The sequence below is a fragment of the Triturus cristatus genome, chromosome 2_2, assembly GCF_964204655.1.
Source record: "Triturus cristatus chromosome 2_2, aTriCri1.1, whole genome shotgun sequence".
In the NCBI taxonomy this organism is placed as follows: Eukaryota; Metazoa; Chordata; class Amphibia; order Caudata; family Salamandridae; genus Triturus; species Triturus cristatus.
In genome coordinates, this window is record NC_140582.1 from 857,942,783 (window position 1) to 857,963,602 (window position 20,820).

General features: G+C 44.2%; 1 protein-coding gene across 1 annotated transcript in view; it reads right to left on the reverse strand.

The window, feature by feature from the left end:
* Nucleotides 1-933: 933 nt before the first annotated feature.
* KLB (klotho beta) overlaps nt 934-20,820 on the reverse strand; it is a 246,710-nt gene continuing 226,823 nt past the window's right edge. Inside the window, exon 5 of the mRNA XM_085642248.1 lies at nt 934-6,805. Coding sequence (XP_085498374.1) covers nt 6,423-6,805 — 383 coding nt within the window. The 3' untranslated portion in view covers nt 934-6,422. The remainder of the gene's footprint in view (nt 6,806-20,820) is intronic.

Consider the following 20,820-nt stretch of genomic DNA (forward strand, 5'->3'; position numbering starts at 1 on the left):
CAGCCACTAACGCACCCACTCACTCACTCATCCATACAGGCAGTCAAACACTGCCTCACCCACCCACACAGACACTCAGGCAACCATACAGGTACTCAGACAACCAATCTCTCACCAATACACTCACATACCTACACAGCCACTTGGACACCAACTGACAGACTGATACAGACATTCACACAACCAGTCACTCACCCATACATTCACTGAGACACCTAATCACTCACTTATACATTCAGTCACGCACCCACTAAATCATCCTTACAGGCACTCATACACCCACTAATTCACCAAAACTCCTTGGTATATATATTTAACATTCTTAAAAAAAAATTAAATACTCAGTCACTGGATGATTTAATCAGTGATGTCATTTGAGATGTCGTCAGTGATGTCACTGACCATGTCATGAGTGATGTAATATGTGAGGTCATAAGCAGTGCATTGCGGGGGGTGCAAGTTATAGTTAGCTCAGCTAACTATAACTGCTGAATTTTACTGGTTTTGTACAAGTGAAACCTTAGCCTGACTATAACGTCCCTGTAACCTTTGGTTTTTTAAATGCATATGTGTGTGTGCGTGTGTGTGCTCATATATGTGTGTGTGTTTGTATGTGTGTGTGTTCCACAAGGTGCTCTAATAGATCAGACCCACTCTCCCGGGCCGTCAGTATAGCAGGCATTGTTCTATCCATATTCTTTGCTCTTTGGGATCCTTACTTCTGTTAGTTCCCTTTTCAAGAATGCTCAGATGGTCATACTTTGTGCAAGAAGCTCCCGTGTGGAACAGGCTACCTCTCTGCTCGCGAACCAGTTTTCTCAGCACCAATATGCCTTTGGGCGACAGTGTGCTTAAGAAACATTGTAAAAATTACGAATTATTTGTAATCAGTGTCGAATGTGAAAGGAAAGATGTAGGCAACAGGGAATATTCACATGAAGGAGGTTCCATTTTTATTACATCACACAGCTAAAATATTTTTTCTCTCCACGTTTCCCTCATAAAGCTGTGTCTAAAACTTTGTTTTACTTAGATCACCTATAATGCTGGTAATGATCTCTGCAGTCTCTCCAGAATAGTATACATAGAGGAAGTTTACCACAGAAGCATCGAGCATATCCAACCATGTTTACATCGACTATTTGCTACCCCTCACCATCCCAGCATTCATTTATACATGCACAAACCACCTATCTATGCACATTGAGTAGAAACAATATCCTCTCTTGCCAGCAGATATTTTCTGAGATGTTCCCAAATGTCCCTAGGTCTTGATGTACATTGCTGCAACGTTACAGATACCTTGTCTTGGGTGTCAAATTTTACCAAGTCCACCTCTACCACATTGCATGTCAACTCTTCATAAAGTTCAAGTGTTTTGAAATGCCTCAAGTGGTATGCGATGCTAAGGCCCACAAAAGCCTCTCCAACTCTCGTTTCTTCTAAAAAGTCTGTTCACTTTGTTCCTCTGACCTTTTCTCACTAGATTCAGATTGATCAAATGGGTGTGGAGATTGATCTTTCAAATTTCAAATTTCTGAGCTCATTCGGCTGGGGCGCTGTGCCTTTGAGCACCCGTGTAACTTCTGTAAGGCTGGCTGTTATCCTGAAGCCATCAAACTGACTCTATGAGGCCTCTTGTATGATTTTCTATCCCAAGTCTCATGCTGTACAATCTGCGTTTAAAGTGCTTTGAATGTGTCAAAACAGACCCTCCCTTGCGAGCTTCAGTTGCTGATGTGGGCCCACAAAGAAAGCACTCTGAGGCTGCCGACTACCTGCTTCTTAGGATGCCTTGACCCAGTGCGTAGCACACCAGCCACAACTCACCTCAAGTGAAATGTCCCAGAGCTCCCCTGAAGGGTCTTGCAACAGCTCTTTTATAGAAGCTGTTTTAGTTTCTTCTGTGCCGGACCTTCACCTTCCTCGACAAGGGGTAAATACAAGCCCTAACAACCGTAGAAAAGTTGGGCCAATAAATTGACAAAGTTGGGCTTTTTTAGTTCGAGGTTTGGGTAGCGCATGCACTGCTCTGCCAGGCATGCTGTATTCAGGTAGGGACTTGAAGCTATGCCCACTCCCCACCCATATTTTTCATTGGCTTGTGTCATTGTCCACTCTAAACTGTGGCTATTCATTGATCAATAGGATTAGTAGTCCTTCCTTTGTACCGCCTTGTCTTATTATGTAACCTCTTATGGCGACACCCCCTGTTACGAGTGTTGTTACTCAGTAGGCTTTAATTATAAAAGCTTTGTGACACACTCTCTCCTAAAGCTTTAAAAAAAAAAATTATAGCACGAACGCATTTGCAGTACAATCAGTCTAGCATTTGCAAGAGTTTAAGCTACTGGCATTGTAAATGACATTGCCTTTTATTTATCTGTTTTAAAAACAATACATAAATAAAAGGCATTGACATTTACAATGCCAATAGCTCTAACTCTCGTAAATGCGAGACCTATTGCATTGCAAATGCTTGTTTGTACTGTATTGTGGCATTTGGGTTTATATTCCACTTTGACAAGGAAGGGGAGGGGCTAGCACAGAGGGAAATGAGAGTGGCTTCTTATCAAAGAGCTGCTGTTATAGCCTTCCTCGGAGTTAGTTGTCTGTTCCACCGTACGTTGAATAGGGCAGTAAAGGGTTATTAATTACCCTATTGTTATAGGCCCATGTTGTGGGTGAGGGTAATTAACAATAGTTACTGCCCGCAGGTGCAGGAAATAACAGTTAATTAATGACAGGTAATGTTTTCTCCAGCACCATGGTGTCTGTCTTTAGTTTATTTGTAGTATTTAAATTGTGGATCGCCAATCCATTGAGGTTATACTGCAAGAACCTCGGAGAAGAGGAGGTCATGTAATAGTTTAGTAGTTGTGGAATCTTAAAGGGTCTGCGTTGGCAAAAAAGAGAAAAATAAATTAAAGGTGTTGACTTTATTTTGCTGCTCTCCTTGTCAAAAAAAGATCCAGTCGAAATGTTTTCCCCGTGGAGAGACAAAGTTAGCAAGTGCAAATGCACTGATACTTTAAATACATGGACCTGGAAAATACACAATCGCTACTATTCTGAAATTGCAAATGTGTACTTATCTGAGAAACACCTCAGAAATCCAACATTTACAGATTTCAAGGAGTGCTCCTGAAATTCTTTGTCATTGCCAAGGAAATCAGAAATGTATGGGTAACTCTACTGGAACACATCTCCAACTTTCTTTGTGAATTGGGAGATTTTTAGGTAGTACAGACAATGCCTCCTAATGAAAGTTGAGTGAGTACTTACAGCTGAAATGTTGGGTGTAATCTGCAGTTCACATGTTTGAATCCACACAAGACTGACTCGGCATTTGAGTCTACTGAAGCGGATAAAATAAATGAACTATTGCAGCATGATGAAGAAAAAATTGTGGCAACAAGGGATATGTAAAACATTAGCTACAATCATTATTATGAGCATTATTATTATCATAAGCTTCTATCAGGTTAAACACTTCCTGAAAACCTTCACGAAATCAACACTCAAGATAAAAAAGAAAAATAATAAAAGTGCCTATAAAAAGTGGGTATGCAAATCAAACATACATTAACGTTCTGGGACCTGGATTCTGAAAATAATATTTACTTCTGGCTGTCCCCAGATGCAAAGGCTCTCCCTCTATTTAAACACATTTTGCAAGGGTCCTTATAAGTGCTTTTTTGATAGGGTACTTGTACTGAAATGTATTGTGTTAAACCTTCTCCATTAAACTGCAATGAGATTGCAATGGTGGGAAATAAATAAATCTGCAACTCAGGCCCTATAGAAAGCTTTGATGTTTACAGAACTGTCAAACTGGTGTAATTAAAGTGCTAACTAATGGATATCAATTCACCAAAATTGCAGGCATGTGGTAGTGATATCACGGATCAGTTCACCATCTATGACATCACAGGTATGACCCCATGTTCTATCCTTATCCTGCAATTAGCTTCCTATTTGGTGATTAGGTATTGGGAAAAGAGCACGGAGTGAAAACACCAGAAAGCAATACCTCTCCAAAAGCCCTCCTTGCTTTCTACTCCTGCCATTGCCCTCCTGACACCTGAGGCTAAGAGCAGCAGGAGAAGTGCCAGAGCTTTAAGTGAAATGAAAAAAATGTGTGTGTGTGGGGGAGGGGGTGCCTCTAAAAGGGGCGTGGCCTAAGAAGAGTAACAAGGAATCCTTTCCAGGACGTGGCCTACGTAAATCGGGGCATGACTTAAAAAGGTAAACTAAAATCCATTACTTCCCATAGCGTGCCACCTAACCAGTATTTCGATGCTTCTCTGTTACCATTTTTAATGTATCGATACATATCACAGAATTACAAAAATGCACCCAAAACATGTCAGACCTACTGGCTTTGTCAATGCTCGTTAGCAGTATCAGATAAAGGTGCAATAACAATGACATTGTTGTGAATAAATAGAATTGAAGATATTTCAGTTCTGAAAATATGAGACAAATAGTCTGTGGATGGAGTGGTGCTCTTCGGAGTGTCTTACTCAATCGCATTTTTCCTTCACATCACTTTCCTCTGAAATGTTTTACTCTTCCCACATCTTTCTGAAATCCCACATTTGTATAGCTCATACCACATCTCTTTCCTCTTCAGCGCCCTCTTTTCATTCTTTTCAGCATGTACTTCCTTTCATCTCCTTCTCTTCGCCATTCCAACTTTCGCCCCGTCAACAGCGTTGTACCTGATTAACACACTTTTACAGAGAATCTCAATTACAGTTGGTACAAGAGGCTGCTGCTCTGTGCTCTGCAGAGAGGCCATGGATTGGAGGAGCATGTGCTCTGAACTCCTTTATCACCCACTTATAGGCACTACTAGAAACTTGCACTACCATTACCTTATCATAGCTGATTATAAACACGCACAACCTGAACTCACGAAGGAACTCTGTACACAGTCTGCACTGTGCAAGAGTAATAAGGTGCATGAAAAAAATGCAGACACACAACATCCTGTAAAAAAATACTCTCATGGAATGGACGATTACCTAAAATATGTGAAATGTACACAGGAACTACGTCATTGACATTGATTAACTCAATGGGTTTTACAGTCATTGTGCATAAATAAATCATCTTTTTTCTGTAAAGCAAGGAATATGAATATAGGGCCAGATAGGGGCCAGTTTCAAGCCCACTTATAGCCCTGGCCAGAGGCACCAAGAGGACTAATCCGAGTTAGCAGATGGCACTCTGCAGCCCTTCATTAACGCCATGGGCTAACTATATAATGGAAAACGGAGAGGGGTTGTATAACCCAAAATAGAATATACATATACTTTTCCATCAGTTCTGTGAAAGGTAAAAGTTTTTACTAATCCCACAGGAAGTTCCAAAATAAGTGACTCTTCAACTTCCGAAGTGGGCTCTGATTAGGTGAATGCAAAGTGTTGGCAAAGTTTTGTGAAATTGCGATTTTCTTCTGTGGAAGAGTTTACAGTTTCCTGTTTTAACTGTTGTTTTTCTGCGCTTTGCAGTTAACATTTCACCACACTATAAAATAATTTCCATTAAAATCCAATTTCAGCCAATCCGATGAACGCATGCAGAACTTTTTTTTTAAGTTTACCTTTTGTAGAACATTTCTATGCACAATGACACGTGTATGCACACTTTTCTCTGGAGGTTTGCCTTTTTCTGCTGTATTATATGTGCAATGGTATTGTACAGATGAACAGACACATTTTTGCAAAAGTCCTGATTTTCACACACAAATGTATACAAAGTGAATATTTTTGCAATCCTAGTACAGTTGAGAAATTTCAGTAGACCTCCACGAAAGGTGCAAAATAAAATAATTTTCGTACTCCTAGTTCTGATATTAATTCTGTAACTCGCAGCATGGCAGCTCGGAGAAGATCGCCCATGGTAAAAGTTGTCCCCTCTACTATTGACGAGATCCCAATTACGGTTGTCCTTTTTCCTTGTTACCAGCCTTACGTTTAAAGCCAATGCAGGTAGGTCTTCATGTGGTGAGGGTTGTGACACGGAACATTAGCCCGTGGAGTTCTTGAGAACTGCCTGCCAGAAATTCTCATCATGGCATTTAAATTGAAAACATCATTTTATGATTAGCGATTGAAATAATTCCCCACCCTCTAATATTCAGTCACGTTACCTATTTTTCAACCAATATAGTTCCGTTCATGAGTAGATTGACGTCACAATTATTTGTCATAAATAAAACAAGATAAAATGTCAATTTACTCGTGCACGGTGCACACAGCAACAGTTGTCCCTTCTGCGCACGTGCTTGGGCATTCTGCGTCTTCCAACGGTCGACGTCACCTGTTCGTCTGGAGTGAATTTAGTGTCCTTATTTTCAAAGCCTCGTCTGACGGAGAATTGACTTAGCCCTGCGCCATTCTCGGCAGCGAGCTCTAGGACTTTCTGAAGAAAATATAGTTTGCCGAAAAACGTTTTTCATGGTAGAGTTTTCTCCGTTTTCGTTTGTGCTTGCGAATGGCGAGAACAGTCAAGAGCAGGGCAAACACGACAAAGAGGCAGAAACCGAAGAATACCAGGGGCTTCTTCTGCGTGAAGAACAGGCAGATGCGGCAGGGTGTCTCTTCGCGGGCGAGTCTGCACGGGTTCTCCTGGGGCTCCGAGGGGAAGCCGTTGTTGTAAATTAACGTTTTGTAAGCTTCTACAGAGGATTTGGGCTGCAGCTCAGAATTAAAAAACCCGAACGGCGCTTTCTTGTAGGTGTCTTTCAATCTGAACGCGTAGTAGCCTTTGATGTTGATTTTATCAATTTGATGTGCTGTGGAGAAAATAACATTGACATGGCGTGAGTACTTATTGATGGCAAATAGTGACAAATTGACAGCAAAGTAGAAATACAGATGTAATTGTATTTACATAGCGCTTGCTACCAGAGGTGCAACTAGAGTCCAATTTCGGTGGGAGAGGGCAATAAAAGTTTCGGAGGGTGGGGGCTAATTCTTCCAGCAATTGGCAGGTTGAAGATGCAGGGGCTCTAAGAAGAGGTAAAAGAAAACAAAGCCTCGTCAACAAGTATATGGTCTTTTAAACACCTGCAAAGTACTCGGGTGCAGCTGCAGTAAGACGGACACCAGACCACAACAGCTCAAAAACTGTCTGTGTGTGCCCGGGAAGCCGTCTCAGCCCGAGTTGAAGCCCTTTGAGCCCAATGGGCGTTGCGTGCCTGCTTACTACCCGTGACGAGGCCTTGAAGCGCTGTATGGCAAGTAGCACTGTACCGAGTAGCACGCTTGGAACCCAAGGTTACTGATTATTTTAGTGGTTATTGTTAATTATTGTGATTAGTCATGTGCGTTAAACAAAAATGACAGGTTTTTACTCCAGTTACATTGATATAGATTATATTAATTCCGGTTAGGTGTCATCATGAGTGAAGGCTAGGTAGTTTCAGGTGAATGGTTGGTGAGATAGTTTGGCGGAGATTAGACAGAGTTAGGTTGCAGGGTTAGGGTTTTAAAGAAGGAGAGTTTGTGATCTATGATATGAGGTGTCAGTCGATTACAGAATTACAATAAGAGAGACTAAGGCAATCAGGCATGAGATTGAGAGGAGGCTATACTCAGAAATTGAAGGCATGCAGAGGATGGAAGGCAGGAAGCGAGCCCCTCTGAAGACAGAAAGGAGAGGAATCAATTGGAAGGCAGTCAAGGTCAATTTTTCCTGCACGATGTTGAAGTTTTGTGGGAGGCTTTCTGAGATAGCCAGCAATTTGAGAACGTAAATTGTAGAAAGAAACAACATTACATACAATACAGCCTAAACATGCACTTTCAAGTCTGCACATTGTTCAAACATTAGGAGCCAGATCTTGCTTTGTGCCAAGCCAAGGGCACCCCTTCAAAACAGAGCCAGGACAATCCCAAGCTTGATGCATGTCTGTACACTGCCCAAGGGGAGGTGGCGCAGATGGTTTCTTTAGAATGATTCCTTCCTTAGAAAGTTTCATTTAATGATCTTCCCAAATTGTTCTGCATTCAAGGGAGTTACACTCACTAAAATCGTAAATGAGTTATTCGACACTGGCTCAGAGCATCTCACCTATGCACAGTCAGATATATATCTTGTTTTGTTACTTAATCCCAGTCAACGTTATGTCTATAGCACAGCAAAGCAACTGCTGATACAAAAGATGCCTAGAGCTAATATTCCCAGTGTATGTTTTGTATGATTGTGTATGTGGCCAGTGTGGTATATGCATTGTATGTGTAAGGGAAGCACAGTAATGGGGGCCTTTGGGTTCCATTTTGGAAGCCCCTACTTCCTGCCTGTTGCCTGTGCAAAAGATAGGTGTGAGGTGATTTTCCCAGACAGTGGGAGTGTAATTGCTGACATTCCTGAAGCAGGAGGGAGAAGACCTAGTCGCTAAAGTGGGGCCAAAGGACACATGGCTCCTATAGAAATTCCATTAGATTCTTTTGTTGATATGGACTGATAATCATTCTTCCTGTAGCACTGGCACCTTGGTAGATGGTGGGGTGAAGGGGTGGGGTTGCATTCTCTGTTGTTCAGAGTTAGAATAGTATGCTAGGTGAGGCCAGCCTTTTGTTTCTTTTTCATGATCACTGTCTTTGTGGCTGTTCATATCCTTGGTGCAGATAGTTCACACCACTATGTGCCTTTGATGTGGGTATTCCAGGTGGAGATAACCCTGCTGTGAGCAGCATCAGCCCACACAGAGGCTGTGTCTTCAGAACAGCATAGAGTGGCATGGTTTACCAAATTTTCGGCACAAATATGGAAATTTAGCAGCCCAAATATAGAAATTTAGCAGCACTTTATTTTACTCATAATCATTCTTTTACAGCCTGTTTTAGCAGAGTATTCCACTTTGAAATAGGCATGTTTAAAGTGTCTGCAGCTCTACGGAAGCACAGCTTCTGACCTCGTGGGAGGGAGCTGTATTTCTCCCTGGGATGTTCTAGTGCCCAGGTATGCACCCCTGCCGGGGCACCACTGCCTCGGGATCCGTGAGGCAGGACACCTGTTCCTCAGGCACCCTAGGGCGCACGATCGTAGTGGCTGATCCAGATAGGTGAGACAGGCTGCAACGGGAGGTCACCTCCTGCTTACCTGGCCCAGTCCTCTTAGGTCAACTTGAGCATACACCTAACACCCTGGTACTATTCCTTGTGCATAATACACAGAGGCATCTTAAAACCTAAGAGGAAGTTCGGAACATACCAGCTATCACTCTGGACTGACAAAAACCTCCTAGATCCGTACTGCCTGTGTTCTTCTGTCATGACAGCATTCAGTGGGACTGGGGCTCGGAAGTGTCTTCATAAGGCACACCATCATCCACAGAGCACAAGCACTAGAGGAGCGAACTGCTTTTGTTAAACTGCCTTGAATTTGAAAAGGAACCACCTCCCCTACTGATTTGTAGGATTGAGAAATGGCCTGCCTGACCCGACTACGTATGGTTTGTGATGTCGCCTTTTTACACCTGTTGACTGACCCATAGGAGATAAGAGTGAGGTGGAACACCTAAATTCCTTTTATATGAGTTAGATCATTGGTCGGAGCCGTCTTTACATCTAGGGGCGAGGGAATACCTGAAGGGAAGTCAGAAAACACACGAACAATTTCTTGTGGGAAATAAAAACGAGATTGTACGTTAGGGACACATTTCGAGTTAAGTCTTAGGATGACACAACCTGAACAAACTTTAAAATATGGAAAGGAAGATACCAGGGCTCCTAACTCCCTTTTATTTTTAGCTGAGGTGATTGCAACCAAAAAGTCTTATTTAGCAGAAAGCCATGCTCATTCTGCTTGTTCAAAAGGCTCAAAAGAATGTTGCTGTAGACTCCTTAGACCAACAGAAAGATCCCAAGTTGGTACCAGTTTTGAAACAGCAACTTTTTCCGATAAAATGTTTTTTGAAGTTTTATACCACCAATTGAGATCTTTGAACAGTCAGCTTTTGATTTAGAAGCATTAATAGCTACCCATTGTGCTGCTAGGGTAGATGGTGTGGACTCTTTTCAAAACCTTTCCTTAGGAATTGTAGAATCTTAAATGGATCCACCGCTGATTTATCTAATTTGTTTGAAACTCACCATCTATGAACTGATTCCCAATGTTGTGTTTTTATTTTTTAATAAGAGTGCAAGGTTGATGCTTTCCTAGATGCCTGAATAGCTGGGGCAATTAAGTCTGAACTTCTGGATTTCCTCTAGACGTAATCTCAAGAGCCAGACCGTCAGCCTGAGGCGTGTGAGTTTACAGTCAGGTAACAGTGTAAACTGAAGAGGAGACAGGTGTATTGAGAGATGCAGAAAGTTTCCCCTGGAAATGCTCATTAATCATGTAATAATATTGTGGACATCATAAAATGGCCAAAAGAGGTCCTCGTTTCCCAAAAGTTGGGAATTGACATGTGAAAATATCTGTTGTGTTTTTAAAGCCTTTCAGCCTCGTCCATTTTCCTAATTTCACTGGCTTTTTTGTAAAAATCGCTGCATTTTTACAAAACTGAAGATTATGAGGTTTTTTGCAAATCGCAAAATCCTGGAGGATCTGTTTATCTGCTCATACACTGTTAGTAACACCAATTCAGGTTTGTGAAACAAATCAATAATTACAAGCGCACGTGCCATGTGAAGGATGAAACCATTTCCACATGTGCACACACTGCACTAACATTACCCATCTCAGCATCCTCAAGCCCATCCTGTTGGAACATTGTTGGAACATTTTTCAGATAAAATGGGGTTAATATCACAATGCCTGGGCCGGCAGCTAATCCTGGTGTCTCAGTGTTCGGGTACAGGGGTTGGATAGCACAGCGAGACACCCTAACATACATTTTCACACAAACTCTCGCAGTCTGTTACTCTACACATGTGAACGCACTCTCAGCAGCTACTTTTGTGAACGTGTTTCTCTCAATATATATACTGACAGCGATAGTTCATGCATTCAGGTGCCCCCTCCCCACTCTCATACTCATGCCATCTGTGGGCATCACAAGACCTAAGGAGGAGGGAGGTGTTCACAAACCAGACCAGAGTTCAAGCTGCTGCTATCTGAGTTCAGGTAGCAGGCTTTAGGCTGCCTGAGCTCAACTTAGTCTTTCATTCGTGTGTAGTTGACAAAATGAGCAACACTAAAATATTTGCTCTGTATAGTGCTTCGAAGCTGCAATCAGGTGCTATATGGGCCATGCATGCACAATGTTGTTGTTATGATATACAATGTTTACAACACCTGACAGCCTCTCTTTACTCTCACTGGTCAGTTATTGGGGTTTCATGTGTAAAATCATAAAGTTAACCTCCCCGTGCAGTTGTGGCTCTAAAATGGCTAGGCTGTAGAGCATGCTTGACTGCAGAAGTATTCTGAGCCATGTCTCAAGAAGCCCTTTCAATGAGCCCCTAATCTAAGACCAAAAACTAGCAGCATTATTCCAATAATACAAAGACGGCAAGCTAACGCTCACACTGGTTTCAGCTCCTCACTGGGTGACTGTGTGAAGGGAACCAAAATCGTGTGACACACAGTGGCACCGTGTGAGTTGGCAGGTCTGGAGAGGGGAGATGTAGACACCCAAATATTTAAGAGATAGGTGGCAAAGCGGGATTGTGGCACACCAGGAATAGCAACCTGCATCTCCCTTCATTGGCACCAATAGAGATTAAGATTCATTGACTCAGAGCCCGGAGGCCTCCCTAAAGAGATGGAGAATCTCCTAGCAGCATGGGCCCGAGAACTTCAAGTTCTCCAGGAACATCAAACTATCATCAGCATATAGTGCTTATACGCTCCTCCGATCCTCTCGCCACCCCCACACCTGAGCATCACAGCAAATGAGGCGCACCAGTGGCTCAATCACCAGGGCAAATAGAATTGGGGAGAGAAGACAGCCCTAGCGGATGCCCCTGTGAATTGATAAGGGCAGTGAAAGGGTCCTATAAACCTGAACCTGTGCAGTTGGGCCAGCATATAGGAGACCAACAAGTTTGCAGAAGTGATGTCCGAGTCCTGCCCTCTGCAGCATCGCTTGAAAGAAGGACTAGTCAACTGTATCAACGGCCTTCTCAAAGTCTGTTGGGAGCAGGACCGTGGGGTTGCTGATGCAATGCTCCTGGGAGAGGGCCACTTGGACTTTTCGGATACAGTGTCGGGTGCTCCTGTTTAGCCTGAACCAACATGGATCTGGACAGATCAGGTAGGGAAGGGTCCGGCTGAGGTGGATGGAAAAGACCTTTGTGAATATACATCGTCATTAATAAGGGAGATAGGGCTATATGAGGAACAGCAGTCATGGGGCTGACTTGCCAGAGGCATCACTACAATAGTTGCCATGTCTAACTCGTCAGGAAGTGAACCCTGTCCCACCGCCTCAGTATATAACACCAGGATATTGGGGAGTGGGAGAGACCAAAAATATTTGAAGAACTCAATTGGAAAGCCGAATGGACCCGGGGTCTTTCTTGGGGCCAGGTAGGACTGCGCCTCACTCTCCTCAACCATGAGTGGCTGGTCAAGGTCATGGGCCAAGGACACAGGAATCGATGACAATTGCATATCCCTCAGCGGATGAGCAAGTTTTGGTGGAGGCCTGGGGCTGCAGCAAAGAGAGCACGACAGTAGTCTGCAAAGACCTGCGCCACCGCCGCAGTCTGCTCATAAAGGCAGTCTGCGGTGTCGCAAATCAAGAGACCATCTAGATATCGTGTCCCTAGAAGCCAGCCAATAGAGAAGCTTACTTCTCCTTGTTCATATACCCCTTGGTTTGACGCACTCCAGCACTGCCTGGCATCCTCCAGGAAAGTCTGTCTCAGGCTAGACCTCATCAGCTTCAGCCTGCGGTCCAGGTCCGCTGAAGGCTGGTGACACATCTGCCACTCCAAGGAGAGGATCTGAGTCTCCAGAACTGTGTGTCTCCTGTCCGGGATATACCCTTTGAGTGATCCTCTAAGGGTAGGCTTAATGGCTGCCCAAACAGTCCCAGCAGATGCCACTGAGTCTTGGTTCATTGCAAAGAACGACTGGATCTCCATTTCCACAAAATAGGCACAATCTTGATCCGGGAGATACTGTGTGTTAATGCGCCACATGGGTCTCCAATTTAGAGTGGGGGTCCATCTCGAGGATGAGGGGTGCATGTTCTGAAATGTCTCGGGAGGATCTGAATGTGCGCAAGGTGGAGGATTTCAGGTGCTGAGAGCCAGATCTTGTCAATGCGTGATAGTGTTTTATGTGCTGCCGATGCATGAGTAAACACGTGTACACGAGGGTGCCACATTTTCCACGCATCTCAAAGGCCCATCGAGTCAGCCCACAAGTGGAGTGCGTCCCAACAGCCCGGTCATGAGGGGTTTTTAAGTGTCACAAATGGAGGCATCGAAGGCATTAAAAACATCCCCTATCAACGCGATACACTGGGAAGGGTCAGTAAGAGATCTCGAAGCACCTGTAGCGATGACTGAAGTTGTGGTTCGGGAACATAGGCTGATAGAAAATGGTAATGTTTGCCATCGAGTTGACCCTCAATCCCCACGTAGCGCTCCTGGGTGTCTACATGGGAGTTAGAAACCACTAGTGGTAGTAAAGTAAAGGTAGTAAAATCATCACCCCTCGGTAACCCCGGGAGATCCCAGCATGGAACACCCAGTCATAGCTGAAACAACCAAGAAAGGAACATTGCGTGCCCAGCAGATGGCTTTCATGAAGCCTGAGTACGATTGGTTGAAAACGTTTCACATATCGTAAAGCGGCCGACCATTTGATGCGATCAAGGAGGCGTTAACATTCCACGACATGACCTTAACCATCATTAACAGGAAGAGGGACCAGTACGGTGGCAGTCTCCAGGGGGTCTGGTAGAACATGGTCACAGTGGGAACGCTCAAAGTGGCATAGTGCAGTGTAGGGTAAGTATCATTCATGTGAATGGTCAAACTTAAACAAACAAAACAACACACGCCCCCAACCACCCCCACCCCACACTTCTAACTCTGAGGCATCTGTCGCCCCAAAACCAAACATAGCAACAGTCAAACCGTCTAGAGCCATCTAGAGGCTCCTAGCTGCCCCCACAGAAGTATCAGTGCCCGACAGCAATCTCAAAGTATCTCAACATAGCAAAGCATTCTAATGCACCAGAAACAATGTGGCCAAACAAAGCCAAACCCCAAACAGATCAACGAAAAGCATGCATAAGAGGAAAGCAGAGTCGTAGTGGCATACTGTCACGCCCAGTTACCAGATCGAGTCCGCTCAGGCTAATGGTCCAAGTATCATGGGGGGGAGGGGGGGGGGCCTCTGCATTGTCATCTTGGGGTCCAAAACATTCTAGGATGCCTTAAGGCAGGGCAACTGGATTATGGGTACTCAGTTCAACAGTGCAGTGATCTGGGCTCAGCGAGTTCTGTCCCCTCCTCGTGCTGGAACAGGCTTTTTCTGAGTGGTTGCGTTTTTCTCCATGGAAGCCTGGGAGAGGTGACTGGGGCCTCCTCCATCATCCACGAAGCAGCCCTCTCTAGTCTGCTAGGGCGGTAAAGCTCACACTGCTCCTTTATCTACTCCCAGGCCTGCTCCAGAGTGTCAAAGAAATAGGCCGAAGAGTTAAATGTCACTTTTAGTCTGGCTGTTAAAAGGAGCATGTATTGCAATTTGAGCGCTCAATGTTTCTGATTGACATCTTTAAAAGAGCTCCTGCGCTACTGGACTGCGCGGATGTAGTCGGGGAAGACCCCGACTAAATCTTCACATTTTGAAAGTGCGTGTCTTGGTGTTGCCTGGCCTCACGGTGCATGACATGTCAGTTATTGAGGATACGAGCTATTAATGGACTGGGGGGTCCTCTCCATCACAAATCACTAGGGCAATTTGTATGGGGATCCAGGACCACAGCCAGTTCTCCAACAGTTGGTCAGAGCCTGATGTTTCCACCCCTCTGGAAAGCCAACGAATCGGAGATTATTCCTCCGCAACTGGTTCTCCGCATCTTCGGCAAGCTCCTCCAATGATGCTGTGGAAGAAAGCAGTTTAAAGACTTAAAGTTTGATGGTGGCCACCTAATCCTCCACCAAGGATACTGTTGTAATCTGTACAGGATGGTAGACGCTGGTAGCCATGTAAGTTCTTTAGTACCTTTAATCCAGTTGTACAGCAAGTTGGTTTACTGGTACATCAAACAGGTAGTCCAGGTAACAGATAGTGAAGATGTAGATTAGCCCAGTAGTCAGCCCTTGGTCCTATGCCACAGCAAACCCCACCAGGAGCAGCCTGCCTGCTGCTCAGCCCATCTGTAACTGTCATACCTCACTCAGTCAGACTCCCAACATTCCACGCATCACAGCATTCTCAACATTCTACTCCAAACACACACTGTGGCTGAGCATCAGGTGGACTGGTAAACTGCAAGATATGAAATTACTATGCAGGGCATAACAGATACCCTGGTCTTAGCCTGTATCACCAGGCCAGCAACATTGTGGGGGTCTTGACGAAACAGGGAAACATCCACTTGAACACTGTCTTGAATGTGTTGTTAAGTCCGTTCCCCAGGAGTGGGCACCCCCACTCCAACCACCTGCGCAATGAGGCCAGTGACCATTCAAATGCTTAAGGAGTCCGTGAGTGGCCACAGCCCAGGCCCCCAGGCGACCCCCCTCCCCAAGCAGAGCCCACATTAGATTGCCACCAAGATTCCAAGGCGATCGCATTAAAGTGAGGGGGCAATGGGCTTTTTTTCACCGTCCAGGGAGGCAGCAGTTATGGCATGCATCACAGTGAAGTGCTGCGGGCTTCCAGCTGCAATGGGGCAGCGGCTTCCACCACACAAGTGCATGTATATTAAAGAGTGGGGTCCTAGCACTGCCTTCAATCTGTAAGCGGATCCAGTTGAGTCTCCCATGCTGCACCAGACTCCGTGGCCGCCACGCAGGCGATCTTCAGTCCTTCGCTCCCAGGGCTAAGGGAGCGAGCAGGTTGCTGCATCGCAGCATCAAGCGACACTGCTTCATCCCTACCACGGTGGTCACAGCCCGCCCCTCAACACACTTCTCTCTAGGGCGGCGTGGGGAAGGGCCACCAGGGCCCATGTGCTCCACTCTGCACTCCCAGCTCAGAACCTAGCTGACAGATGCCATTTTGCCTGTGCCGTGCAGCGAGCGCTCCAGTCCGGGCCCAAAACACGCCCGTCTGACACCCAGCAGCTCAGTCCGTATCCCTGTCATCCCCCGCACTAGGCATGGTGGGGGAGGCCTGAATTCTTGCTGTCGGGCAAGGATGCTGAAGGATACTAATGGGGGCCGCGGGAGTGGGCTTTAAACACTGCTGTCATCTTGGCTGGCCAAGCCATGCCCCCTAGCTTGCCTCGTCTTAGGAATACATTCTTTTTGTAGCTCTTCCTGGCCAGGCTTACTTTCACTATTGAGAGCTTTTCTAATCTCCTATGATGTTCAACCCTGTCCAAAGAGTAACAGAAATTAAATGAGTGGCTCTACCTAAATAACAAACTCTACACTCAAACCCACACAACTGTAGTAAAAAGAAGAGAAACGACTTCATTATGTAGTTAGGAATATAGGGTTTTAGAAAAAATACCAGTTGCTTTGTTGAAAAACACTGTTTGTTACTAGAAATAAGGACTGTTGCTTTTCTCTGCAAGGGGCAGGTTAAAATGGGTATTGAGTGGAATTATAACGTACAGGCTCTGTTTACCTTTCACAAATAGAATGATGATTAAACAATGGATAATGGCAAAGCTGAAGAAAGGGTTGGGGCTGTTATAATGATGATAAAACCCATATGGTCCCATACTTTCCATATTTCACAGATCACTGCCACATGCCACTCTATTTTGGGTAATGAAATTACCTGAACATGTAAAATATCTATCCATCAATCCTTCCATTCATGAAGGTCTCCAACCTTTCCTATAGTGAGAGCCACCTCTGATCATTGAAAGTCATCTGGAGCTACTGTCTAATAAATGGATTCATTAAGGATACAGTCCTCTTCCCAGTCGGCATATACCTTTAATGGCATTAAAACTGTAATAAAACTGTATCACAAACTGTCTAGAGAACTGCTCTGTAGTTCTCTGCTAATCAGAAAGTTCCTTTTAACATACATTGCGCTTTCAACCAGGACTTCTAGCTATAATTGTTTTTGTAAGGCACATGCAGATTTCATAGCTTTCCACAAGTAGATGTCTCTGCAGTCACACCCACTGTGTATCAGACTGTCAAGATACACATATTAATGCATGAACAGATTGTTTTAGGAAACTAATCACTCTTAAAGGACAGAGATAAAGAAAAGTTGAAGGAAAGGAGTGAAGAAAGGCAAGCGAAGGAAAGGGGTAGAGAAAGAAAGAGAATTAAAGAAAAGGAAGAAAGAACAATAAGGCTAAGAAAAGAAATGAGAGAGACAAATAAAGGAAGAAAAAAAAGAAGTGAGTACAAAAGAGAAAGAAAATGAGAATGAAAGAAGGGGAAGACAGAAAGAGGAGTGAAAAGATGGTGAAAGAGTGAGAGAAAAAAGAAAGAGTGGGGGAATGGCATAGCGCAAGATAAAGAACGGCAGAGAAAGGAGAAAAAGAAAGGAAAGCATGAAAGAGAAAGGCAGACAAGAGAAAGAAATAAAGGAGAAAAAAGCAGAAAAAATAGAAGCAAACACAAATAGAGAGAGAGAGAAAAAAGAGAAAAGATAGGAGAGAGTGAAAAGAAGCCAGAAAGAAGCACAGAAAGAAAGAGAAAAAAGAGAGCATAAAAAAGGAGATAATGAAGGAGGAAGGCATTAAAAATGAAAAAAGTGCGATAGGAGTGAAAAAAGGAAATGGAAGAAGGGAGAGAAAGTGGAGGACCAAAGAGGAAGCAGAGAAAATAGTGATTAATTCAGCAGGTAGGGAAACGGATGGAAGAAAGAGAGAAAGGAAAGAAAGAAGGAGAAACATTTGAAAAAAAATGAAGAGAGTAAAAAAAAGGGAGGAAGAAGAGGACACAAAAATAAAATAATGATAAAGTCTGTGAGAGAGACTTAGAGAAAGCTCTGAACCTTAAAAAGACCATCTGTGTCTCCTGGGCATTGGCCAGACTTCACTGGCTACAAGTAAAGCAGTGGAATATTTCCAAATTACTCTGTCTTGAGCACAAAGCCCTACTTGAGTTACAACATTATTAGCTTAATTTAAATTTAAATTATTTTGAATATGTGCAGGTAAATACAATTAATTTTTTCTAAAGTTTAAATTACAAAATAAATCCCACCTAAAGTCAAAAAATGTTTTATTATATATTAATAATCATCAAAAGTGCCGTATAGAATTAATTAAAAGTAATTCAATAATATTGTAATACAAATTAACGGTGAATCACATTTTAAAATAAAGGTTTAAATATTTTAAAATATAATAATAAATATGTTGTCCTTATCTCCTTTATTTTTTATGTGAGGAAGTTGCACTGCCATTGGTTGGTGACGTTGGTGCTACACTTACTCCAGTTCTGAGGTGGAGTGCATCAAATACTGTTTTGGGTCCTTTATTGGCTGTAGTAACTTTAGAGTTACAGTTTGTGAATAAGAATAGTCTCATTCTTTTGTGGGTCGGTGCACTTCCTTCCCTAAAAACCTCCTTAACCCTTCCTAAATCTCTCTTTACTCTTCCCTAAAAACTCTCACTTTTAATTGTAAGTGTGCTTGCTTTTCTAGCCACTCCTCCTGGTCCCTCCCACATTTACTACTACGTAGTACACATTTTAAAAATAAATAAATTATTTTTTCATCCAACCAGCAGTTACATATCATGAAATACATCATACTTTCTATAAATTAGTTTTAAATACCACATGAGAGTACAATCTGTGTTGTATACATGTCAGTTATCACTTTCTAGCCCTTCATTTCGGCAAATGGCTACCTGTTTCGTTGAAATGTCCCACACCATCTTTATTCGCTACAGCACTCCATGTATATGCGTCGTCTACAGTTCGCCTATCACGTTTGTTTGTTAAAGTGCGGTCTGATAGGTCAGTCTGTGACTGCAGATATTGGACAAGTGGTTGCCAGAAATCCCTAGGCCTAGAGGCTTGTGGGATGTCTTCTGCGTAGGTATCTAATGTCTCCTTGCAGTAAGTCATATCTGTGATCCAGTCTTTAAGTCTTGGGGGTCTTTTGCTCCCCCACCGTATAGCTATACGTCTCTTGGCAAGCAGTAGTGCAACTGCCAAAAATTTCCTGCGCCTGGCATGATTGAGTTTCCTGACTCCTAGTATATACACCAAGGGAGTGTTGGGAATCTGTTCCGACAGCATCTCAGTTAGTGTGGCGGTGATGTCACTCCAATATATCTGTAATTGGGGGCATGACCATGACATATGTAAAAAGTCAGCGCTTAGTGCAGTACATCTCTGGCAATTATCCGTCTCTCTAAGTCCAAATTTATGTAATTTAGCCAGTGTGTGGTATAGATGATTGAGGAACTTAAAGTGAATAATTCGCAGGTTGCAATTGGACATGAGAAGCTTAAGTTGTGTACAGCTGTACTGCCAGTCAGGTTCGTCTAATGTTTCACCCAGTGCTATTTCCCATCTGTTTGCCGCAACATTGGGCATCTCAGCCTGTTCTTCTTGGGCTGTGTTGTATAAGCGCAACACTAAATTCTTACGTGTAGGTGCTGTTAGTATTTGTAACGTGTTCAATTGCATGGGTTCTTCTGGAAATGTAGTGTATAGTGTTCTGATTGTCGTTCGTAATCCCAGATATGCAAATTTCTTCAAGGGGGACTGATGTGCGCAGAGTGAGGGGTCTGCTGAGTCAATGAATTTATTATGTGGGAACATATTGCCCATAGTGGACAGCCCCATCTCAGCCAGCAGCGTGTACATTTTTTTTTCCTGCGTGACAGTAACCTTGGGGTGTTGCGCCGAGGGTAACGCCTGTGCATAAACCGGGAGCTTATGCGCTCTGTGTGCCAGTGCGTGCCACGCCTGGAGGTGCACTGAGCTGTTTGTATTGTATCACGTGGCGTATACATCATCAGGTCCGCTATAAGAGCAGTCAATGGCCTGGGGTGTATGCTATCTTTTTCTACCGCAATGTGTGGGATATGCGCGTGAGGTTTCGTCCAATAATGTGCATGCTGTGCCTGCGCACAGTAAGTATAAGTGGAGGTCTGGCGCCTCGAAGCCCCCTAGGTGGTACGGTTGGGTCAGAACCTTCCAACTAGTCCTGGCTTGCTTTCCTGCCCATGTCAGCCTTTGCAAAATAGAGCGTATTCGGACAAAGAATGCCTTATTTAACCATATTGGTATATTCTAAAACAGATATAGGAACCTAGGTAGTATGATCATTGTTGGAAACCGGGCAACCGGGTTAGCAGTCACCAGGTTCCCAGCACAGTGGTAGCTTGGCTCGAGCGGTTGGGGATCAGGCACCGTGTTAAGCGTACGTCACACCCTCACAGATGTCACTGCACCAGTCTTAGTTCACCCCTGGCACTCCCAGGCTGGTTCTAACACCCCTCTAGCCCCTAGAATGGTCTTTTAGGGCTCCACAGGGCCTTAGACGCCCCCTCTACCACTTACTGCCCTTTTCACGATGATCGGCTCCGCTCGGCACCGTGTCGACGCCGTGAGGCGGCTCCGGTTCGATGTCGCTGGGCGGCCTCGACTCGATGTCGCTGGGCGGCCTCGACTCGATGTCGCTGGGCGGTCTTAACTCGATGTCGCTGGGCGGTCTCGACTCGATGTCGCTGGGCGGCCTCGTCTCGATGTCGCTGGGCGGTCTCGACTCGATGTCGCTGGGCGGTCTCGA